General features: G+C 58.5%; 13 protein-coding genes across 13 annotated transcripts; 3 read left to right on the top strand and 10 right to left on the bottom strand.

The window, feature by feature from the left end:
• Positions 1 to 192: 192 nt before the first annotated feature.
• On the bottom strand, positions 193 to 1043 carry DL89DRAFT_123564 (uncharacterized protein). The gene has a single exon (XM_040883240.1). It carries the CDS (start codon positions 932 to 934, stop codon positions 452 to 454), a length of 483 nt encoding a protein of 160 aa, XP_040744853.1. The 5' UTR covers positions 935 to 1043; the 3' UTR covers positions 193 to 451.
• Positions 1044 to 3516: 2473 nt separating this feature from the next.
• On the bottom strand, positions 3517 to 4685 carry DL89DRAFT_210560 (kinase-like protein; the record flags this gene model as incomplete). Its single annotated transcript, XM_040884187.1, has 3 exons — positions 3517 to 4311; positions 4402 to 4485; positions 4641 to 4685. Coding segments are annotated over 3 exons (924 nt in total), but the record flags the coding sequence as incomplete, so codon positions are not given.
• A 700-nt stretch (positions 4686 to 5385) lies between these two features.
• On the bottom strand, positions 5386 to 6939 carry DL89DRAFT_222142 (Gpi16 subunit, GPI transamidase component; the record flags this gene model as incomplete). Its single annotated transcript, XM_040884572.1, has 1 exon — positions 5386 to 6939. One exon carries the CDS (start codon positions 6937 to 6939, stop codon positions 5386 to 5388), a length of 1554 nt encoding a protein of 517 aa, XP_040744851.1.
• A 105-nt stretch (positions 6940 to 7044) lies between these two features.
• DL89DRAFT_313467 (ornithine aminotransferase car2) lies at positions 7045 to 8398 on the bottom strand (the record flags this gene model as incomplete). Its single annotated transcript, XM_040891008.1, has 2 exons — positions 7045 to 7737; positions 7772 to 8398. 2 exons carry the CDS (start codon positions 8396 to 8398, stop codon positions 7129 to 7131), a joined length of 1236 nt encoding a protein of 411 aa, XP_040744850.1. The 3' UTR covers positions 7045 to 7128.
• A 1147-nt stretch (positions 8399 to 9545) lies between these two features.
• Positions 9546 to 10790, top strand: DL89DRAFT_256358 (NAD(P)-binding protein; the record flags this gene model as incomplete). The annotated part of the gene is made up of 3 exons (XM_040885437.1): positions 9546 to 9579; positions 9669 to 9882; positions 9908 to 10790. The coding sequence occupies 3 exons, from the start codon at positions 9546 to 9548 to the stop codon at positions 10788 to 10790; spliced, it is 1131 nt and encodes a 376-aa protein (XP_040744849.1).
• Positions 10791 to 10850: 60 nt separating this feature from the next.
• On the bottom strand, positions 10851 to 11663 carry DL89DRAFT_123403 (uncharacterized protein). The gene has a single exon (XM_040883238.1). It carries the CDS (start codon positions 11229 to 11231, stop codon positions 10911 to 10913), a length of 321 nt encoding a protein of 106 aa, XP_040744848.1. The 5' UTR covers positions 11232 to 11663; the 3' UTR covers positions 10851 to 10910.
• Positions 11664 to 11903: 240 nt separating this feature from the next.
• On the bottom strand, positions 11904 to 13433 carry DL89DRAFT_222007 (uncharacterized protein; the record flags this gene model as incomplete). The annotated part of the gene is made up of 1 exon (XM_040884559.1): positions 11904 to 13433. A coding segment is annotated over one exon (1530 nt), but the record flags the coding sequence as incomplete, so codon positions are not given.
• A 280-nt stretch (positions 13434 to 13713) lies between these two features.
• On the bottom strand, positions 13714 to 14433 carry DL89DRAFT_266348 (uncharacterized protein). The gene has a single exon (XM_040887057.1). The coding sequence runs from the start codon at positions 14405 to 14407 to the stop codon at positions 14156 to 14158; it is 252 nt and encodes an 83-aa protein (XP_040744846.1). The 5' UTR covers positions 14408 to 14433; the 3' UTR covers positions 13714 to 14155.
• Positions 14434 to 14812: 379 nt separating this feature from the next.
• Positions 14813 to 15466, bottom strand: DL89DRAFT_291852 (snare-like protein; the record flags this gene model as incomplete). The annotated part of the gene is made up of 1 exon (XM_040890239.1): positions 14813 to 15466. One exon carries the CDS (start codon positions 15464 to 15466, stop codon positions 14813 to 14815), a length of 654 nt encoding a protein of 217 aa, XP_040744845.1.
• Positions 15467 to 15904: 438 nt separating this feature from the next.
• DL89DRAFT_266346 (GPI mannosyltransferase 1-like protein) lies at positions 15905 to 17384 on the top strand. Its single transcript, XM_040887056.1, has one exon. It carries the CDS (start codon positions 15941 to 15943, stop codon positions 17180 to 17182), a length of 1242 nt encoding a protein of 413 aa, XP_040744844.1. The 5' UTR covers positions 15905 to 15940; the 3' UTR covers positions 17183 to 17384.
• Positions 17215 to 18544, bottom strand: DL89DRAFT_266345 (Nucleotidylyl transferase). The gene is made up of 4 exons (XM_040887055.1): positions 18482 to 18544; positions 18031 to 18300; positions 17843 to 17931; positions 17215 to 17648 (listed from the first exon to the last, which is right to left on the bottom strand). The coding sequence occupies exons 2-4, from the start codon at positions 18296 to 18298 to the stop codon at positions 17355 to 17357; spliced, it is 651 nt and encodes a 216-aa protein (XP_040744843.1). The 5' UTR covers positions 18299 to 18300; positions 18482 to 18544; the 3' UTR covers positions 17215 to 17354.
• A 270-nt stretch (positions 18545 to 18814) lies between these two features.
• Positions 18815 to 19483, bottom strand: DL89DRAFT_266343 (uncharacterized protein). The gene is made up of 2 exons (XM_040887054.1): positions 19305 to 19483; positions 18815 to 19207 (listed from the first exon to the last, which is right to left on the bottom strand). The coding sequence occupies exons 1-2, from the start codon at positions 19436 to 19438 to the stop codon at positions 19126 to 19128; spliced, it is 216 nt and encodes a 71-aa protein (XP_040744842.1). The 5' UTR covers positions 19439 to 19483; the 3' UTR covers positions 18815 to 19125.
• Positions 19484 to 19754: 271 nt separating this feature from the next.
• On the top strand, positions 19755 to 20363 carry DL89DRAFT_123317 (ribonuclease H-like protein). Its single transcript, XM_040883237.1, has one exon. It carries the CDS (start codon positions 19788 to 19790, stop codon positions 20196 to 20198), a length of 411 nt encoding a protein of 136 aa, XP_040744841.1. The 5' UTR covers positions 19755 to 19787; the 3' UTR covers positions 20199 to 20363.
• Positions 20364 to 20433: the final 70 nt, after the last annotated feature.

The raw sequence follows: 20433 nt of genomic DNA, 5'->3' as shown, positions 1-20433 counted from the left end.
TCACTCGCAGGGCGACGGCACCAGCAACAGAGCTCGTACTTCTGGGCCCGGTGTCTCTTGGCAGCAAACCTCCATTTCCCTTTTATTGCTTACTCTTGTACTTTGCCTCTTGTTCCGCAACACTCCCCATGCCCACATCTCGGGAGGGATATCCTCGCGTGATTCTCGGCGAGGCGAGCAGATGACGGATTGATATCTCTCCACGAAGGGGGGTTCATGCTGGCCCTTTTTCGCCCTTACACTACCACTATTACCACCGCCGCTGCTGCTACTACAGGTTGCTGTGGTTTGTGCTTTTCCTCCCCTCTACTTTCGGTCTTTGCTCGTTTCTTTCTTTTTTACGTTCACAAATATATTTTCTAGGAAGCATGATTTCCAGGCTCAGCTCTTGGGGGCCTTGCCGCGCAGCTCCTTGTTCGTGATCATGTTGCCGCGCTTCAGATCCAGATCGTCATGCTCGATCCACTCGGGGAACTTGAGCCCAGGCGTCCTCGACCTTTCCGATCCATTGGCGGTCCTGCCAGAACAGCTTCAGCTTGCCCTCCTTGGGCACCACATGGGAGCTGGTGTGATCCATGTAAATCAGCGACCGCGCCAGCTGTGCGACCTGGCGCTCGGTGGTATCAAGGTCACGCAGGCGCTTGTGCTTGTTCTTCAGCAGCCGGTACTCGTGCTGCTCCTGTGCAGTCGGCGGGCGCAGAGGGAAGCCGGGCATGCTGGCCAGGCTGAAGGCGGTGTTTAGGGCCGAGTCGGTCTGGAAGCCCGAAAGCACGGCCAAGGGCGTCCAGTGGTCGGGGCGGATCTTCTGCGGGCGCAAAGGCTGTTGCGGCACCTGCCCGGCGATCAGGCGCTCGTGCGAAAGCAGGGTTTTGTCCATGCTTGCCAGGACCTGCTTTGTGCGAATGTTGCGGAACAGGTAGATTGCGCGGCTCATTTCTGTATGTAGAGGCTTTGAATGTGGAAATTACAATGTAACGAAAGGGCAGCAGCAGAGAAAGGCGCAATGGAAAAAAAAAGGAAAGCGTCAGCGGAATTCGACTTTTTGACGGTTTATGATAACACGGTTTTTTTTCAAAAGGGTCGGCTCGAGCCGGGGCTCGGGGCGCTCAGCCAAAGTGCTTGCGGAAGCCCTTGAAGGGCGAGCGCAGGCGCTCAAATGACGACGAGAACGACTCTTGGCGCGGTCTGGAGCTGGGCTGCTCGGCAGCAGTTGGGCCGGCCATAGACATGGGCCGGGAGCTCTGCATGTAGTCCATATTGCTGGGCAGGTTCGGGAAGATGGAGCTGGCAGGCCGCGCGCCGGCTGATCTGGGGCCGGGCTTTGCGCTTCCAGCCGGATTTGAACAGACTGGACGAGGACCGGTTATCGGGGGTGGATGGCATAGCCATGCCGTTGGCAGACTCGGCAATGCTGCGGTTGAAGATGCTCGGGATGCTGGCGTTCAGGTCGCCAGGGCGGCTCTTCAATGCGTCGTTCTCGCTGACGGCCAAGGCGAGCTTGGTCTCGAGGTACTCGATGTGCTTCTGCATGTTCTGCAGCTGCACCTTGAAGCGCTTGTGCGACTTCGACCCGATACTGGCGAAGCGCTCGTCGGCGTCGACCGGGCGCACGCGGATGCCGTCGCTGGCCTCATTTGCACGCTCATTGTGGCGGCGCTCGCTGTCGGCCAGCTTGGAGCGCAGACCAGACATCAGCGAGTCCTTCTGCGCGAGCTCCTTGGCGAGCTGTGCGTTCTCGTCCTCAAGCCGCGAGACCTGGCCCTCGAGCCGCGAGATCTCAAACTGCATCTTGACGTGCAGGGCAGCGGCCTCCTGCAGCTCGGCGTCGGCAGCGGGCTTGTCATTGTCGGGCTTGTCGGGCTTGTCGGGTGCCTGCTTCAGGTCGGCCAGCTGGTCGAGGGCCTTGCGCGAGGCGCGACGCAGGTGGCGCAGCTCGTTGTCGCGGGTCTGCACCAGGGCCTGCAGGCGCTTGATCTCGTCGTCCTTGATGGCCACGGCCGAGCGCAGCATCTCGGTGTCGCTGTGCAGCCTGGTCAGTTTGTCCTCGGCGGTCTTGCAGGCCTCCTGGGCGGTGCGGATCATGTCTTCCAGAGTTGCACGGCCCTTGGACTCGCGGCCGATCCACTCCAGCAGCTCGGCTGCGCGCTTCTCGGCTGTGGCCTTGGCGCTGGTGGCTTCGGCCAGCTGCGCACGCAGCGATCCGATCAGCTCGTCGGTGGCGGCCTTGTAGAGGTCGACGGCGGGCGGCTCGGGCTCGGGCTCGGGCGAGCGGCCAAGTGGGCTGAGGGCTTCGGCGGCGGCGCGGCGACGCAGGTGCTCGGTCTTGCGGCGGCTGCGGCGCAGCGAGGCATCGGAGGCCATGGTGTGGTCGGTAATGGGCGTGGATGGCTCATGCAGCGACTCGGCGCGCGACTCGAGCGCCAGGGCATTGCAGACTGCGAGCAATGAGCCCTGGGCCTTCTTGATCTGGTCGATGTCTGCGGCGTACTGCTCGAAGAGACCCGAGAGCTTGTCGCACTTGCTGCTGATGCCCGAGAGCGTATCGCTGGCCATGCCGGCCGATACGCGGCGCTCGGCCCGCGACACGCGCGGCTGCTGCGGCGACCCATTCCAGCCGAGCGAGCCGCGGCCCGGCAGCTTCGGCGATTCATTGCTGGCGTTCTTGGAGATCTCGTTGACTAGTGTGGCCACCACCGATTTGGGCTGCGAGTCGCTGGCCGAGCCGTCGTCGACCATGCTGGCGGGGCGGCGTGCGTGCGTCGAGCCGATGCTCAGACGCGTGCGCACAGTGCCGCTGTAGGCCGGCGAGGCTATGCTGGGGACGCGCTGGGTGCCGCCGGGCGCCTGCAGCAGTGCAGCTAGCGACTCCATGCCCTTCTTTTGCTCGCGCAGCTGCGTCTGCAGGGACTCGTCCAGCTTGGCGGTGGTGTTTGTGGCCAGCGTGTTGACGGCCTGGGTCAGGCTGCCCAGGTGCGTGGTCTGGCTGTCGAACTGCTGCTCGAGGCTGGTGACCAGGCGCGCAGCCAGCTCCTGGTACGCCTCGGCCATGACGCCGCCGAGCTGGGCGGCAAACTGCGCGTCGACTGCGGGCTTCTCTTCCTCCGGCTCCTCCTTTTGCTCTTTTTCCTTTTCCTCGGGATCGGTCTGCATGGCCGAGTCGCGCTTTGGCGACGGCAGGGGAGTGGGGGGCCGTGGCGGCTCCATGGCCTTGGCCTCATGCAGACGCACCAGATCGTGCAGCGTGGCCTTCTCGGCCTCCAGCGCCGCGCGCTCCTGCTCCCACTCGCGCTGGCGCGCGCGCCACCGCTGGTCGTCCTCCTTGGCTTTGCTCTCGAGCTGCTCGACCTTGGCCTGCAGCACTCGCACAGCCATCGGGTCGTCGCGAGGCCCGCGCAGCCCCGGCGACAGGGGCTTCAGGATCTGCGGCTGGTATGTGAAGCCAACGAACGGCAGCTGCTCGCCCGCGAAATCCTTGCCCTGGCCGATACGTCCGGCGCCCGGCAGATTGGGCAGATCCTGGTCGTCCTCGTCGCCGACGCTAAAGTTGGACGTGTCGTCGGGAGCGCTGATATGCGGCACAAATGGCGCATCCTGCTGGCGGATGTTGTCCCAGTCGATTGAGGCAAAGAACGCGTGCGATTTGATCTCCTGGGCTCCGGCATTGCCCAGCCGCGTCTCGGGGCGGCACAGCAGCCGGCGCATCAGGTCCCTGGCAGCATCGGACACTTGCGCAGACTCGTCGAAGGCCAGATTCGTCTCGCAGGCCATGATCTTGGCGTATGTCTCGGGCACTGAGTCGCTGTAGAACGGCGGGTCGCCATACAGCATCTCATACAGGACCGTGCCCAGCGCCCACCAGTCGCAGGCGCCGCTGGCCACCGCTCCGCCGCCGTGCTCGCGCGCCTGCAGCGACTCGGGGGCAATGTAGTCGCATGTGCCCACGGGGACCGACATCTTCGCCTCGTGGGCGCCGGTCGCGTCGATGCGGGCGCACGAGCCAAAGTCGGCCAGCTTCACATGGCCGCGCTCATCCAGCAGTGTATTCTGCGGCTTGCAGTCGCGGTGCACGTACCCGAGCTTGTGCAGGTCCTCGATGGCCAGCACAAGTTCGGCTGCGTAGAACCGGGCCGCGTCCTCATCCACCACTGCGTTGTCGCACCGGTCGAGCATGCTGAACAGATCGCCACCGGCCACAAACTCCATGACCAGATACAGACTCTCCTTGTCCTGGAACGCTGCATATAGATCCGGAATCCACGGCGAGTGCTTGCCCAGCACCAGCACATCGCGCTCTTCCAAAAACGCCGCTTGCTACAGCTGGGGGAGCCTTCTGTCAGCACATGGGGTCAGCTCACGCACACACGTCCCTTTGTTCCTTTCCATGTGGAGGGGGTGACTTACCTCGCGCTGTGTGAGCAATGCATGCTTACTTAATGTCTTCATTGCATATACGCCCTTGTTGTGCTTGTTGCGCACAATATCCACCTACAGCGAAAAGCCGCGATGCGTATCAGGACTGTGCAATCGAGCCCACCATGCATGATCGCAGACCGAATATAGAAATGCTTCGCAAAGGGTGGGAGGTTGCAGCTGCGTCTCCCAGGCTTCTTCTACGGCTTTCCAAACGCCCATGCACTTACTATGCCAAACTGCCCACGCGCCAATGTCCTGATAAACTCGAAATCCTCCTTCCCGATCCGCCAATTCCGGATATCCTGTGCCGACCGTTTATCTACGCAATTGCCATAGGTGCATTAGCATGGAGGGGCCTTTTCTGCACGCCACATAAGCAGGGCGGTTCATAAACCGCTAGGACTGAGGTGCAAACCTACATCTTTCTACAAACTCATTAATGTTTGGCAGCTGCAGGAACCTGCGATCGTCCAGCTCGTCATTCAGCGCCACCAGTGCATCCAGGACTGCATTGCCGTCTATTGCGCCTTGGTGCGCCATGCCGTTTGTCGCAAATAGCGCTGAGCCCACCAGCTGGCCCCGCTCGTCGAGGCTTTGAACTGGCGCCATAAAAGTTCCTCCCGAAATACGTGTGCTGTAGCTAACAAGAACAGAGGGTTGCGGTACGAATTCAGTGTTGAATAGCGAATGCGGGATTGTCAAGGAAGCAAAGGGGGGGAAAGCCTTTGAGAAGGGGAGAGAAAAATGAAAAGGGGGGTGTCCTAGCTCATGCTGCTTTTGCGAAAGGTGCTTTTTCCCTAGAAGGCATCAGGCGAGGAGCAGCATTCACGGATCACTGCCGCAAGCCGGGACAAAAAAACGTAAACAAAAGCGCAGGCCGTCTTTGGCCTCTCCCCCAAGTACTCATACGTTTTTTTTTTTTTTGGCTTTTTCCAGACAATACACGCGGGTCGGTTTGGTAGATTTTATTGCCTAGTCTTTCTTCTTGTCCTTCTGACCTCCGCGGAGCACAACAAAGTCGCGTGTGAGCAGATTGAACATGCGGCCAAAGAACAGCGCCAGGATGGTGCACGTAAAGGTAATGACATTGTACGGCATCGAGAAATCGGGCGTCGGCAGACTGGCCAGGAACAGCTCGGTGTACACGCGAGCCACGCATTCCTCTGGCTGGACAGCATCCCCGAGCATTGCTCCCACAGTGCATGCCAGGTCGGCCTCCTTGGGCGTATACGTCACAATGGCTGGGCCGATGTTGAAGCCGCGGTTGGCATCCGGCGGGTGCTCCGAGTACTTCAGGAATCCCTTATCAAAGTCGTAGCGCAAAGTGACGCGCGATTGCGGCGGCAGATCGAGCTCCAGCTCCACCAGCGCCGGGCGCCCGCGGTCGACTGCCGGCGTATAGAGCATGTAGGCAGGCGTCAGGCTGTGGGTTTCGCCATTCAGCAGCGACTCGGCCTGCGCCGTCAGCGTGTGCATGTACAGACGCAGGTACCACGGCAGCGAGTCCATGTATGACACGCGCATGGGCTGGTCGCTGTGGTTGACAATGGCGCATTCCACGCCGCCGCTGCTGCCGCCATGGCCTGTCACAAACCTATGGGCCACGATGGCCGGCGGCGTGGCCCGCTGGCGCCCCGCCCGGCCACTGCTCATTGTGAATCTCACGTCCGTCAGCTCGCCGCCACGCGCTGCCGCATCGTACACGCTGACCGTATGCCCGTTCACTGCGTCGACGCGGTCGGGCGCTGGCACGAGCTCCACCCGGTCACTCTGCAGCACGCGGACAGTGCTGCGCTTGGCGACGGCACATGCTGGGCGCATCTCCCTGTCGACCAGCTGCGCCAGCGTCCACTGGCCATCAAGCCCGAACGTCTTTGGGTCCACCACCACCGCCAGCGTCTGCTTGTACGCCAGCACCGGCTGGCCGCCGATGGAGCGCGGCGCCAGATCCACCGCCATTGCGTGGAAATGCATATTGTACAGGCGGTAGGGGTTCAGCAATGCGCCCAGCCCGGCCACGCCCTGGCACGGCAGCTGCTTGATCCACGGCGTCAGGTTCTCGGTGCACACGTTTTCGCGCGGCAGATGCGCGTGCCGCGCCCCCGCAAACGACCTCCGCGGCCTGTTCGTGTTGGTCGTGTCGATGAAATTCAGTGACGCGCAGAACACCCCCGACAGGGCATTCGTCAGCCCGCGCCAGTCCGCGTCGCTGTCGTTGGTGATCCTTGCAAACACCTCGGCCCCGACGCCCTGCGCATTCACTGTTGGCGCGCCCCACTGCTCGGCGCGCCAGTTGCCCTGTGTGAACTGCAGATGCAGCGACTCGACGTTGTGCCGGTGCGCGATCTCGCCCAGCTGCCGCGGGAACATGTGGTAGTGGTGCTGGGTGTCATTGCTGGTGGGCTGTGGCCGCTGCAGGTTGAATTCGAAATGCAGCAGCACCTTGTTGTCGGGCAGCACCTGCACCACCAGGTCTTCTGTGAACGACTCGGTGCTGCCTGCACGCCCGCTGCCGAGGAGCGCCATGGCCAGCGCCGACCATCTAATGAAATGCATTGTCAAGAAGCGTGGAACTATTAGTGGAGAATACCGAGGAGACAGCGGCCTACCGATGGCTGGCGGCTGAGTCCCTGCGTTTGTGCGTGGCGACTCCTTTGATCGGGAATGTGCTGTTTGCAGTAATGGATTAAATTGAGAATACAGAAAGCAGTTGGTCTACTGTGAATAGTCGGCAATGGCCTTGACGATGATCTCCACGCACTCGTCGAGCTGCTCGGCCGTGATGGTCAGCGGCGGCGCCAGCCGGATGATGGTGTCGTGCGTGGGCTTGGCCAGCAGCCCGCGGTCGCGCAGCAGCAGGCACAGGTCCCACGCCGTCTTGCCCTCGATCGGGTTGACCTCAATGGCGTTCAGCAGCCCGCGTCCCCGCACATCCTTGATCAGCGGCGACTGGATCTTGCGCAGACCCTCACGGAACCGCTGCCCGAGCTCGTAGGCGCGCTCCGTCAGCTTCTCGTCACGCACCACCTCCAGCGCCGCCACCGCAACCGCGCACGCAATCGGATTGCCGCCGTATGTCGACCCGTGCTCGCCGGGCTTAATCGACAGCATGATCTCCTTGGAGCTCATCACGCAGCTGACCGGGTACGCTCCGCCCGACAGCGCCTTGCCCAGAATCACAATGTCCGGCCGGATCTGCTCGTGCTCGATCGCCAGCAGAGTGCCCGTGCGCCCGATGCCCGTCTGGATCTCGTCGCAGATAAACAGCACGTTGTGCTTCTTGCACAGCTCGTAGCACCGCTTCAGGTACCCGGGCTCCGGAACCTTGATTCCAGGCCTCGCCCTGGATCGGCTCCACCAGGAACGCTGCCACCTTGTCGCCGTGCGCCTCCAGCACCGCCTCCAGGTCCTCGGCGTGGTTGTACCGCAGCTTCATGCCCGTGTCCGGGTTCGTCGCTGTGATGTTCGGCACAAATGGCCCGAAGCCTGTGCGGCACTCGGGGTCTGTCGACAGCGAGATGATGCCCACCGTGCGTCCGTGGAAGTTGCCGTCAACGCCCAGGATGTACCCGTCGTTGTCCAGGCCCTTGTGGAGGTACGCCCACTTGCGCGCCAGCTTCATCGCTGTCTCAACAGCCTCGGCGCCGGTGTTCATTGGCAGCATCATCTCGTAGCCAAAGAACTCGGTGATGAACTTCTCGGCGGCTCCCAGCTTGTCGTTGTAGAATGCGCGCGACGACAGGCACAGCGTGGATGCCTGGTCTACCAGCGCCTTGACGATGCGCGGGTGGCAGTGGCCCTGGTTGACTGCCGAGTATGCCGACAGGAAATCATAGTACTTCTTGCCCTCGGGGTCCCACACGTGCACGCCCTCGCCACGCGCGATGACCACCGGCAGCGGATGGTAGTTGTGTGCTCCGTACTCGTTCTCGAGCTCCATGGCCTGCTGGCTGGTTGCAGCAGTGTACTTGGCAGACGATGTCATGGCTGGATTTGCTTCTTGGATTTGGATGAGGCTGTTGCTTGGGTTGCTTGGTTGCTTGGGGTTGAGGAAGTATGTCGATGCTGCCTGCCAGGTCTGCGCCGGGAGGGCCCCCTTTTATACTTTTTCTGTCCCGCCCGCTTACCCAGGATCCGCACGCTGCCACGTGGCCAGTCACTATTGTGATTGGCCGTTCCTGACGCCAATCTTTTGTCTGCCGCTGTACATTGTGCTGCATTATTTTTTCGCACCTGTTCACACGATTTTTCCCCTTTCTCACACGCTAAGCAGCCCTGCTATTCCTGACGCTGCAGTGTTGCACACCGCTGTCCGCAATAGGCAACCCGGGCCATCATCGATGAGCGGCCGAAAGACCTGCTGCAGGACTGCCCATTCTACAGGCTTCCTTCCCGTCCGACCCGTCGACATCTGAGCATAACCTTTTTACCATCTGTACCCTCCTGCGTGCCTATGCCCACTCTAAGTGTTTATGTGCTGCAGGTCATGCGCAATGACTGCAATCTGACCTAGCCGTGTGACGCCATGCCGCATATATTGGAGCAGGCATCTCTGTCACCTGATCGCCTCTAGCACCACATAGCGCGGTACACGATGCGGCTGTTCGGTTTATCCCTTGCGCACGGCGACCAAAGTGCGAGCTGCCCAGGACTCTGGCCCAGGGCTGCAGCCCCTGTCCGTAAGGAGTCACCACTTGGGGATCTGGACGGGAGAGAGGAGCGCCACCGGCGGCGCATTACTGCGTTGGCGCTGTGGCCCTGGCTTGCTGGCACCGATGCTGCGCCTGATAAGCGGCACCTGCCCCTGCTGTGCTGCCAATCGCCGCCCCATCGGTCGCCGGGTCAGGGGGCAGTGGCGGCATCCTGGACACTGCTCGGATGCGCCGTGGATCCACTGATCTGATCTCTCCCATGCAATCACCAGATGTGATCTGCACGTGACGGCTGAGATTAGATGTCCTGGCCGTGGGCGCGGGCTTTTGAAGCAGCGATAAAGAAAAATAGCAGTCCATGCTACCTGCCGGTATACTGAGCTGTCTCAGTGGCCTTGACGCCTTTTTGCTGCTTCTTCAATTCACGGTTTTTGCTCTTATATTTTCCACTCTCTCGATTCATTCAATTAAACCGCCGAAATGTTTGCCAATCCTCTGAATCGCGGACTCAAGAGTAAGCGTCGTGGCCATTCAGTCCAGGCAGGGAGATTCACTCACCCCGGCACGCTGCAACATGTACTGATAACACACCACTCTCTATAGACACGGCTGCGCAGCTTGTGGCCAAGCGCGGCAAGGCTGATATTGCTATCCGCAAGACCACGGGCAAGGTCTATGTCGGACGCGGAAACTACGGCCGCCAGTCGTGGAACGGCCAGGTTGCGACTGTGTTCGGATGCACCGGTTTCCTGGGGCGCTATGTGGTTGCGCGGCTGGCACGCGAGGGAACCAAGGTGATTGTGCCGTACCGCGGCATGTACGAGCTGGCGCGGCACCTGAAGCCCACGGGCGACCTTGGGCATGATCATCCCGATGGAATTCGACCTGCGCAACCCGTACCAGATCGAGGAGTGCGTCCGCCATTCGGACGTGGTCATCAACCTGATCGGCCGCAACTGGGAGACCAAAAACTTCTCCTTCGACCAGGTTCACGTCGAGGGCGCCCAGCGGATCGCCGAGATTTCGCGCGACGCGGGCGTGTCCCGCCTGATCCACGTGTCGAACCTGAATGCCCGCACCAACGCCCACTCCGACGCCCTGGTCACCAAGGCCTTTGGCGAGCAGCGCGTGCGCGAGGCCTTCCCCGGCGCCAACATTGTGCGGCCCGCGACCATGTACGGCTACGAGGACGAGCTGCTGAACAACATGGGCCGGTTCAAGTACTTCTACATGACGGTCAACAAGGGGCAGCAGAAGGTGCGCCCCGTGTGCGTCTCTGACGTGGCCCACGCCATCGACATCATCCGCGACGACGAGGCGACTGTCGGCGAGACCTACGACCTCTACAACCCAAAGGAGTACACGCGCCAGGAGCTCATCGATGTTGTCAACCTGCTCCTGCACGAGAAGCTGTGGCAGGTCGACCTGCCGCCCAAGATGCTGCGCCTGGCCGCCAAGATCGCCGACATCTTGCCCTACCACTACACAAGCCATCACGAGGTCGACCTGATGTCTATCGACGATATCCCCAGCAAGGATGCCGCCGTCAAGACCTTCGCCGATCTGGGCATCGAGCCGCACAAGTTTGAGCTCAACGCCCTGCAGTACATCCGCCACTACCGCCCGTCGCAGCACGAGGAGGACCCGCTCGAGCCTGCTGGCTACAAGGCCTTCCGGAAGAACCAGCTGCCGGTGGCCCCCGACAACAAGGACATCGTCGTCTAAACGCTTCTCCCTGCTGCTGCCCCTGTAGGCATAAACTTACACCGTCTCACTCTTTTAGTCTCCTTTTTAAGTTTTTTTCATTTTAAAAACCTCCCCACCTCTTTCCCTAAGCAATCCCGCTTATCGCTTGAGCGACTCCGGGTCGCCCTTCAGCTTGTACCGCTCCGGCTCCTCGCCCATCTTGGATCCCAGGCACTTGAAGTAGATTTTGCACGGCTCCCATGCCTCATACAGAAACAGCCCGTCCAGAAAATCCTGCAGGTGCTTGTCGCACCGGTGCGGCTTCAGGAACGGCTGCTCCTCGCCGGCGCGCCCACGCCGCCGCGACTCTATAATCATCGACGCGTAGTCCTCCGGCAGCTCAGTGTCCCTGCCCAGGATCTTGCGCGCATAGTCCTCCATGATCGGATCCACTTTCTTCTCGGGTCCTGTGTCGCCCATTTTGCATGTGAAAAGAATGCTAGAGTTTTTTTTTCTTTTTTCAGTGAAGCGAGCTAAAGAGAAAAAAAGCACAGCTGCCTACGGTTTCCAGTGCGACGAACTGTGCTTATCATTAGAGCACGTGACTTGCTAGATCCAGAATGCGTGGTGGATCTTCTTCGTCACCTTGCTCATGACGCTGACCTTGCGCTTCGCCTCCGCCGCGCTGATAATCGGCGCATCTAGCACAAACTGCCCGCCCGAGTACGACTGCGCGTCGGCGTTGGTCTTGGCCGACTGGATCATCGAGCACAGGCACTCGGCCAGCATCTCCGGCGACTGGTCCTCCAGCGACTTGAGCCGCGCCAGCGACAGTGCCGACAGCTGGTTGCTCGACGCAGATGCACCGACTGCTGTTGATGGCTGGCCGGGGACTAGCTGCATTACTACCTGCGCTTCGTCCGCCAGCTTGCAGGCAAGGAAGCTCTCGCCCGGCTCATCTCCCGTAGCTGGCCTGTCTGTGGAGGGCTCCGCTGCTTTAGGCTGCCCATCCGCTGTGGAGGCGATTGACGAGGCCGACGATGACATATCGACGGATTTCAGGTCCGACTCTCGCTCTCCAGACCCATTCCTGATCTCAGAAGCATCCTGCACAGTGCCCGAGTTGAATTGGGCTACGCCCTTGGCGAAATACAGCACAATGCCATTATTCCTGGCCACATCCAAGGCCTGCGGCATCGCCGTATCGGTTATATACGCCCCATGCTGCACAGCTGTAATGTCCTTGAGCTCCACCCTGACAAACTCCTCCACCCTCTCCATCTGGTAGTGGTATCCACACACATACATCGCCACATCCGTTAGTATCATGACCGCGTCTGACTCATGTCGGATCACACTCACGCCCAGCTGCATTGGCGACCGCACAACCAGCGCCAGCTGCACATACTCGCCGTCATGCACAACAATAGCTATGCTGGCCTCGATTGCCGCCTCCCGCGCCCGCCCCAGCTGCAGTGCGTGGTCAGGCTCGCGCGACTTCAGGTCAACCAGTGTGCGGAACACGTCGACGGATGTCTGGCTGCCCATGATGAAGTCCAATGCCGACTGCGAAAAGTAGTCCCTGAACGTGTTTATCCACAGCCGTGCTAGCGAGTACGACGCATCGCTCATGACCCCAGCAAAGTTGCGCTTCCCGGTGCGTGTGAAGTCGCCTTTCATTGCCGATGTGCCGGCGTACTGTCTACTGATGTAGTCGCCGTTGTTTGCCCACAGGTTGTTCATCGTCGCTTCAAGTCCGCTGTAGGCACTCAGGCCGAGTTCGGGCGCTGCATGGATTCCCAGGCGCACCAGCTGCTCGTTAAGCACATACCGCGCAATTGCACTCTGCACCACATTCGTGCGGTCCAAACAGTCCATGCAGTTGACGCGGAACGCCCCAGACTGCTTGATCAGCAACTGCTCGTCTGCCTGCCAGAAATAGCCCATGCGCGCAATTTCGCCCTGCAGCTGCTCCAACAGCTGGTTCAGGTTCTCGAACCGCATCCCGCGCGTCTCGTGGTGGAAGTCCCACGGGATGTACCGGATCGCCTGGGCGTCAACCATCTCGTTTGCCACGCACTCACCGACCAGCGCTGCGTACTTTGACCCGACGATGTCCTCACGGCCCTTCTGCTCCACCAGATTGACAATAACCTGCCGTCCCAGCCGCCCAACCTCTCTTTCCAAGTGCAGGGCACACACATTGGCGTTGGAAGCATCGTCGCGCAATACAACAGGGACTGGGTGCAGTCCAGCTGCCGGCTGCTTCCAAAAGAAGGGCATTGATCCGCGAGTCTGCACAAAGCTCGCAAACTGCTTCCCGTCTCCCGATTCAAACGACAAGATCTGCTCGGTCTCGACAAAGTTCGCCACATATCCGTCTGCGTTCGCCCCACGCCGCTCATACCGCACGCCAACACGCCGACAGCTGCGCCGGGACACCACACTGACCTGGAACGAGTCGCCGTCTGCCACCGAGCACATTGCAATCTGCACACACCCTTGCACCAGCGGCAATGCCCAGGCAGCAGCCGAATTCTTCAGCAGCAGCTTCTGGAGATGGTTGTTAAACCAGTAATCGCCATCAACTATATCGGCAAGCACAGTGTCTTCAGCCACTGCTGCTTGGCCATTTTTGGCCTCTAGAGACCGTGTCAGATCATAGCCATACGAGTAGAACATGCCGCTGGCTCCAAACACACGCCGGATCTCTTCTACAATCCGTGACTCCATACGATGAGCCGACGATCCAGCCTTGCCATCTCCAGCCGCTTCTTCTGCTGGTGTATGACTCCCAGAGTGCTGCGGCTGCGGTGACTGCTGCTGCGGTGGCTGCTGCTGCTCATGTGTAGGCGAGCCGGCAGTGTCTTCTGACAAATCTATCTCTTCTACTTTCTTCTTGCTCATGCCTAGCAGCTTTGAAAGCTGCGGGGATAGCCAGCTGGTCGACTGCTTGCGACCCGGATTCGCGCTACTCGAGCTATCGGGGTCTGGCGTCTCCTCTGGCGACATAATCCCAGATGCAGGCGTACCAGTATCACTTGCTGTGCGTTCGTGCTGCTTCAGTTGTTCCTTGCTGGCCGCCCGAAGAATTCTGTCAATGTGCTTTGCGCCGCTGTCGTAGTCAAGCGGCAGCGCAACGACCTTGGTTGCTTCATATATGGTGCTTCCGTCAATACTGCCACGGTCTCGACTGCTGGTAATCACCAGCAAGTATCTGAAGAGTTCTAGGCCGAAAATGCCTGCCACGCCGTGGACCTCAATCGACCTCTTTGTGTCCTCGCTTGCACCTTCGCTGCTATCCCTCGTCAATGCCTCTGAAGGAGTGTGGGTGCCATCATCTACGTGGCTCGTGTGCAAACAACAGCATTTAGACCAGGCACAAGATGCAGTTTCGCCATATGCTAGTGCTGGACCGCCCTTGCTACATTACACATACCCTTTGCTAGCACCGAACCGTTGAACCTGACCAGCAGTGTTCTGTCCGGAGTGTCGATGCTGCGCAGCAAGTATCCTTCATCACCCAGCGTTAACACACTGCGGCCAACCTGTCGGCGTATCGACGCTGGCTCGACTATCTGTTTCGTCTGCTTGGGGTCGCCGCTGTGCGTGCTCTCGATATCCAAGCCAAGTGGCACTGGTGTATCTGTCGTCATAACGAAAAACAGTGAAATGTGGGTAGGTGAATGTAAGCGAATAAAGATAATAATAATGACAATGTGGGGGAAGAAGGGGAAGGAGAAGAGAGGCAGGAAGCAGGAAGCAGGAATAGCCCGGCAACTATATCGGAAGCAGAGGAGGTGCCGCGTTCGCATGGAAAAGCGGTGAAAACGGTTGAGCTTGAAAAGAAAAACCTGGGCATGTGGTCTCTGCTGGCCATTCTTGCAGTGCAAAACGAGATGCAGCCCCGGCCCGACAGTCTTTTGTTTGCAAGGCAACCACGGTTCTGGCCCTCTGCACGCGGTGCTCGTTAATTTAGACATCCTCTGGTCTCCACATCCTCGGGATATTAGAAGTTTCACAAAACAGCCGATTCATCCTTGATTCTCTAATGGAAAAACTTAGAACAGCTTGTACCGCAGGTACAGAATCAGCAGGAACCCGAGGATGATGGCGGCCGGAATTCCGTACTTGCGGTACAGCGCTTCCAGATTCAGCCTCCTGGCGTCCTTCCGGTACTTCTCCGACTGGTCGCGCAGCCGGTCCGACAGCGAGCTCATGCGGTCCAGACTGTCTCCGCGCCAGAGCAGATCCTCCATATTCTTTGTCATGATCTGTGTGACATCCCTCAGATCCTCGTTCAGCCGCGACAGGTTCTGCTGCGTCCGCGAGTCTTCGTAAATGCGCTTTGTCTTCTGAATAAACGTGTCGAATTTGATGAATGCGTACGGCCGCAGGTTCGTCTTCTCGACCTCGCTGCCGTAGCTCATGTGGAACTCCTTGGCCAGCTCATCCAGGTAGCTGAATGCCACCTTGCGCGGGAACGACCGCTCGCAGATGCACAGGTAGCACACGCCCTGGTCCACCACGTAGTGCAGGAAGTAGGGACCCGACTCAATCGAGCACATTGGCTCAGACTGCAGATTGAGCTTCTTGAAGATTGCCTTGGCCTGCGACTTGTAGCCAGCCAGCTCCGACTCCGCCTGCTCGTCGTCCATCGAGGCGGCCAGTGGCAGACCGTCCACTACGCGTGCGATAATCGTCGACTTGACCATCGTGGTAATGTAAGAAAGGGAAAGTTTGGGAGGGCGATTGAGTAGAAGCAAAAGAAGAAGAAAACGGCTGTTGATTGAAGCACCTCCTTTTGGCTTGCTTTTTTCCATGCTCCACAGCCCTGAACGCTGGATAGCTTTGATTGGCCCGCTTTGCAGGTCACGCCTGGCGATGACATGTGCTGCTGCTACGCCCGCCATGTCGATGCGCCGTGTGGTCTTTCTGAGGTGTGCGCAGTACGTCCCTCCGCACGTCCATGTGAGCAGATACCACCCATGCCGATCATATAGCCATGCCGCTTGTTGCACCTGTATACCTCCAGCATCCACGTTTGCTGGAAGACTGGCACGCATCCATGGTGTCCATAATGTGTGGATCAGATCTGGCACTTATACGATGCAGCAGCGTCGGAGCGGCCAAGGCAGTTTTTCCCGAGCACTCTCTTCACCACACGTCTATATTTTCATTCCACAAGCATGTCGCTGGATCAGGTACTGACGACACGCAACGTCTTCATTGGCGGCCTGGTGCTGCGCATAGGCATGCTCCTCTACGGGCTCTGGCAGGACGCGCACATGACAGTCAAATACACTGACATCGACTACAACGTGTTCACCGACGCTGCACGGTTTGTCCTGGAGGGCCGCAGCCCTTACAGCCGCTCGACATACCGCTACACGCCGATGCTTGCCTGGCTCCTAACCCCAAACATCTGGCTGCACCACACGTTTGGCAAGTGGCTCTTTGTGCTCTGCGACTGCATCGTTGGCGACCTGATCATCCGAATTATCCGCCGTCGTGGACTCGGCGAGCAGGCGGCAGCCAAGTACTCGGCGCTGTGGCTGCTGAATCCGCAGGTCGCCAATATCTCGACGCGTGGCAGCGCCGAGTCGCTGATCTGCGCGTCGGTCATGGCAGCACTGTATGCATTCCAGTGCAAGGACGTGGCGATGGGATCGGTGCTGTTTGGCTTGGCTGTGCATCTGAAAATCTACCCGATCATTTATGCGCTCCCGATCCTGGTGTTCCTGGACAGCTCGGTGTTTGCGCCAGGCGCCCAGCGCGCCAAATCGTGGGTTGCGCGGCTAGTTAACGCTCAGCGCGTGCAGTTCTTTGTCAGTAGCGCATGCGTGTTCTTTGCCCTCAACATTATCATGTACGCCGTGTATGGGCGCGAATTCGTCGACGAGACATACCTGTACCACGTCACGCGCAAGGACCACCGGCACAACTACTCGATGTGGTTCCTGCCAATATACCTGACATTCCAGTCGCAGGCAAGCGTAGTCATGGGTCTGCTGTCGTTCCTACCGCAGGCCATTGTTGTCACCATGCTTGGGTTTGCCTTTGGCCAGGACCTGTACTTTGCAGCATTCACCCAGACGTTCGCCTTTGTCGCGTACAACAAGGTGTGCACAGCGCAGTACTTCATGTGGTACATTTGCTTCTTGCCCGTCGTGTGGCCGTACAACTCACAGAACCTGCTGCCCAAGAGCCTGATCCTGGTCGCCGTGTGGTTCGGGTCGCAGGGCCTGTACCTGCAGCAGGCATACAACCTCGAGTTTCTGGGCAAAGACACGTTCACCATGCTGTGGGTTGCGGGCATGGTGATCTTTGCTGCCAACACCTGGGTTCTGCAGCAGATCATCGCCAACCAACGGATCGCACCACTGTACCCAGTTTCGAGCACTGGACCTGCCCAAAAGAAGACTCAGTAAAGGCGCCATTGGGACGTCATATAGATGCAGGCGGCAGGGTTTAAATACCATATATGTGGTTCTGAAAATATCGAAACACGAGCAAATATAAAAGAAAAGCACTTGTAAGGAGAAGGAAAACGAGACAAAAATATATAAGAGCGATGAAAGGAGACGCAAGGTGATCGCAGTATTAGTCAAAAGCGAACGACACATAGTCGCGCTTCCTCGTTAGTTTGGTGCAGTACAGCGAGTTGTCGAATATATAGCGCATGACGGCGTCGGGCACCAGGTATTTGATGGACATTTTCCGCTTGACAAACAGGCGCACCTTTGTCGAGCTAATGTCGTTGTAGATGACTTGCTTCACAACATGGATGTTATCTTTGTGCTCGTACAGAATGTCGTGCGATAGCAAAAACTCCCAGACGTCGGTTCCGGTCCGCTCGATTACCATGCAGCCAAAGTGGCCCAGGATATGGTGCAGCTACATGGAGAAGCCAGTGACATCATTAGCCGGGGGCATGGTTCTAATGAATGATCATGGCGAGGATGCAGATGCGGGCCAGCCAATCTGCGGGGATTATCCTGACCCGCTCCTGCGGCAAACAGGACCCGGAGCGGACCATGCATTTCAAGTGACACAGGAGCTACTGGCATAGGCCCTTTCGCGGTACTTACGTCCTCTGAGGCCCAGACGTCTTTCTTGCCCATCGACTCGATCAGGTCACCGCCAGCCAGCAGGAGGATCTGAATCCTCTTGACAGATCCTACATGCATAAATGCATAACCCCGTGGGTGCGAGGAACTGCGTCAGTTAGACACTTCCCATGTGAACGATACCACTGTGCAGCGTCCCCGGCACTTACCGTCAGGCATCTTCATGCCACCCATGTTGCCATTGAGCTCCTCGTCAAAGTGGTCGAGCACAACCGCTGTCCGCTGGTATGACGGCTGCAGCGACTCCCATGAATCAACCATGAGCCACGTCGAGCTGGTTTCAGTCGCCAGCTCGCACATCTTGACGCGGTGGTGTGCTGGTGCCAGACCCTCCTTTTGGTAGTAGTCGGACACCGGAGAGAAATACCCGCCGATCAGCTCGTACCGCGAATGCTGGTTAAAGTAATCCGCCGCCATTTCTAAAAGAGCATATAAAAGTTTGGAGTGCCCGGATTAATAATTACTCACTTTTCCTTTGGAAAACCCGCCCGCTGCGCGCCGGGGGGAGGGAGGTGCAGTCCGCTGTTTCATGTACTGCCCTTCCCCCGCTCACAGCAATAGCTGAAGGCTATTAGGCCGGGGAGAGAGAGGGATTCTTACCAAACATGCGCAGATGGAGGTATGTGACGGGCGAGTACGAGCCGCAGGCCACCAGGACCAGCGGGGTCTTTGCCGAGTCTACATGGAGACAGAGTACAGGTTCAGTTTTGGCGATGCTGAGTTTTCCGAAATGATTTGGATCATGCTGCTGCGCAGAGCCACCAATGCATACCCTGCAATGCCTTGGCCAGCTTGGCCGTCGGGAAGTGATATCCAGGCGGTGGCGTGCCCCCGTTACTGCCATCGAGCTCAGTGCTGTTTCTGCGCGAAATTCCGTCGGTAATTGGCTCTCCCATTTCAATAAAGTTGACTATGCAGGTATGGTTCTAGTGCTGAGCGAGTCTCACGGAAGATTCATTAAAGCAGAGGAGAGAGGAGAGTAGAAGAGAAGAAAGAGCAGGCCGAAAACTCGCGTTGGAGAAAAGGATATTTAAGCGCTGCTGTTGGCGTGATCACGCCTTGGCTGCAAAAAAAAACCATGCGATTGCTGCTGAACTGATTCACGCCCCAAGGCTGGGCTGCTTTTTGTGCATGACCACCAGCAGCGCACTTGTCAGAAAAGTGGGCTGTAGTCCCAGTAGTCCCGCTCTCCCCCAAAAAAGCTGCCAGCGTTCGTCGGACAAACGGCACACTGGTCGCCAGACTCAGTTTGCCGGTGGAGCTTTGCACGCCTCGCACTCGCTCTTGGCAGGGATGCTCTGACCCCTTGCCGCCTGCTCGGCTTGCCTAGAAAGCGCTTGAGTGGTTGTTGTCAGCGCTGAGTCATATAGCACTGCGGATCAGATCGTATTAGAGTTGCTGGTGTGTAAAACGAACGACTTACTTGCGCTTCTGGCACGCCTGCTGGAACGCATCCCACTCCTTGGTGCACTTTGCCCGGTCGCCATTGTTGGCCTTCAGGCATTGTTGCAGGGGCTCGTAGTCGCAAAGCGATTGCTTAGCAGATGATGTAGACATTGCGAGAGAGACAGCAAATATGATAAGCAGGTGAGAGAAAGAAAGGAATGCTTGGCTAATCGCATCATCCTGAGGCCACTGGCGCTTTCTGGGAGTCGAAACCTCGGCGGATAAAGCATACTTTTGGGCAAGTCTCCGCAGGGCTAGGACCGATGATTTAGCCATGACGTTTCCATGATATCACCATGACTAGAGGCCAGCATCACCGTTTGGTAATAGCTATGCTGCGCCTCCAAGGCTCTGCGATACAGGTAGCGCGCCCACTATTTAAATGCTCGGTATCTCCTTGCCACCAAGTGGCAAAGTCAACAGCCTTGAACTTTATTCCTTCTTACATTCCTGACAGAAAATGGCCACTACTATTGCATATGCAGACGGCGCTATCGACCACAGGGGCGGCAATGACTATACTGGCGTCGGCATCTTTTTCGGCAGGGATGATCCGCGCAACTTTGCGGGCAAGCTTGCCAACGGCCCGCAGACGATCCAGCGCGCCGAGCTGGCCGCGGTTGCCAAGGCACTTGAGCTCGCACAGACCCAGCCTGGCGAGCATGTGCAGGTCCGCACCGACTCTGAGTACGCCATCAATGCCATCAACGACGTGCGCAAGGGAGCGCAGCCGCCTAGCAACTCCGAGCTGGTCAAGCAGATTGTACAGGCCACTAGCAGCAACACCCACATCATGCTCGCTGGTAAAGACGAAGCCGGAAACAAGGTAGCTGATAGTCTTGCCAGGCAGGCCGCGGCTTTGGCTGGGTGACTGTATATCTAGCTTTTTCTACGACCCTCTATATATCTCTAAATACCAGAAACGCTCCTCTTGGATATTGTTCCAATACGACTGATTTGGTATTGATGGTGGCTAAGCCGTGGAATGGGGGGCATGTACGCCTCTTCCAGGCTGCAGCACCGTCCGGTTACTCAAGTCTACAGAAAACGCCTAAACGTAAGGAGAAATGTAGCCATCATTTGCCATTTGTTGGCACCCACAAACC

Source organism: Linderina pennispora, assembly GCF_002104995.1.
Source record: "Linderina pennispora strain ATCC 12442 chromosome Unknown DL89scaffold_4, whole genome shotgun sequence".
NCBI classification, from domain to species: Eukaryota; Fungi; Kickxellomycota; class Kickxellomycetes; order Kickxellales; family Kickxellaceae; genus Linderina; species Linderina pennispora.
The sequence above is the reverse complement of the archived record's forward strand: the minus strand, read 5'-3'. Positions and strand labels throughout refer to the sequence as shown.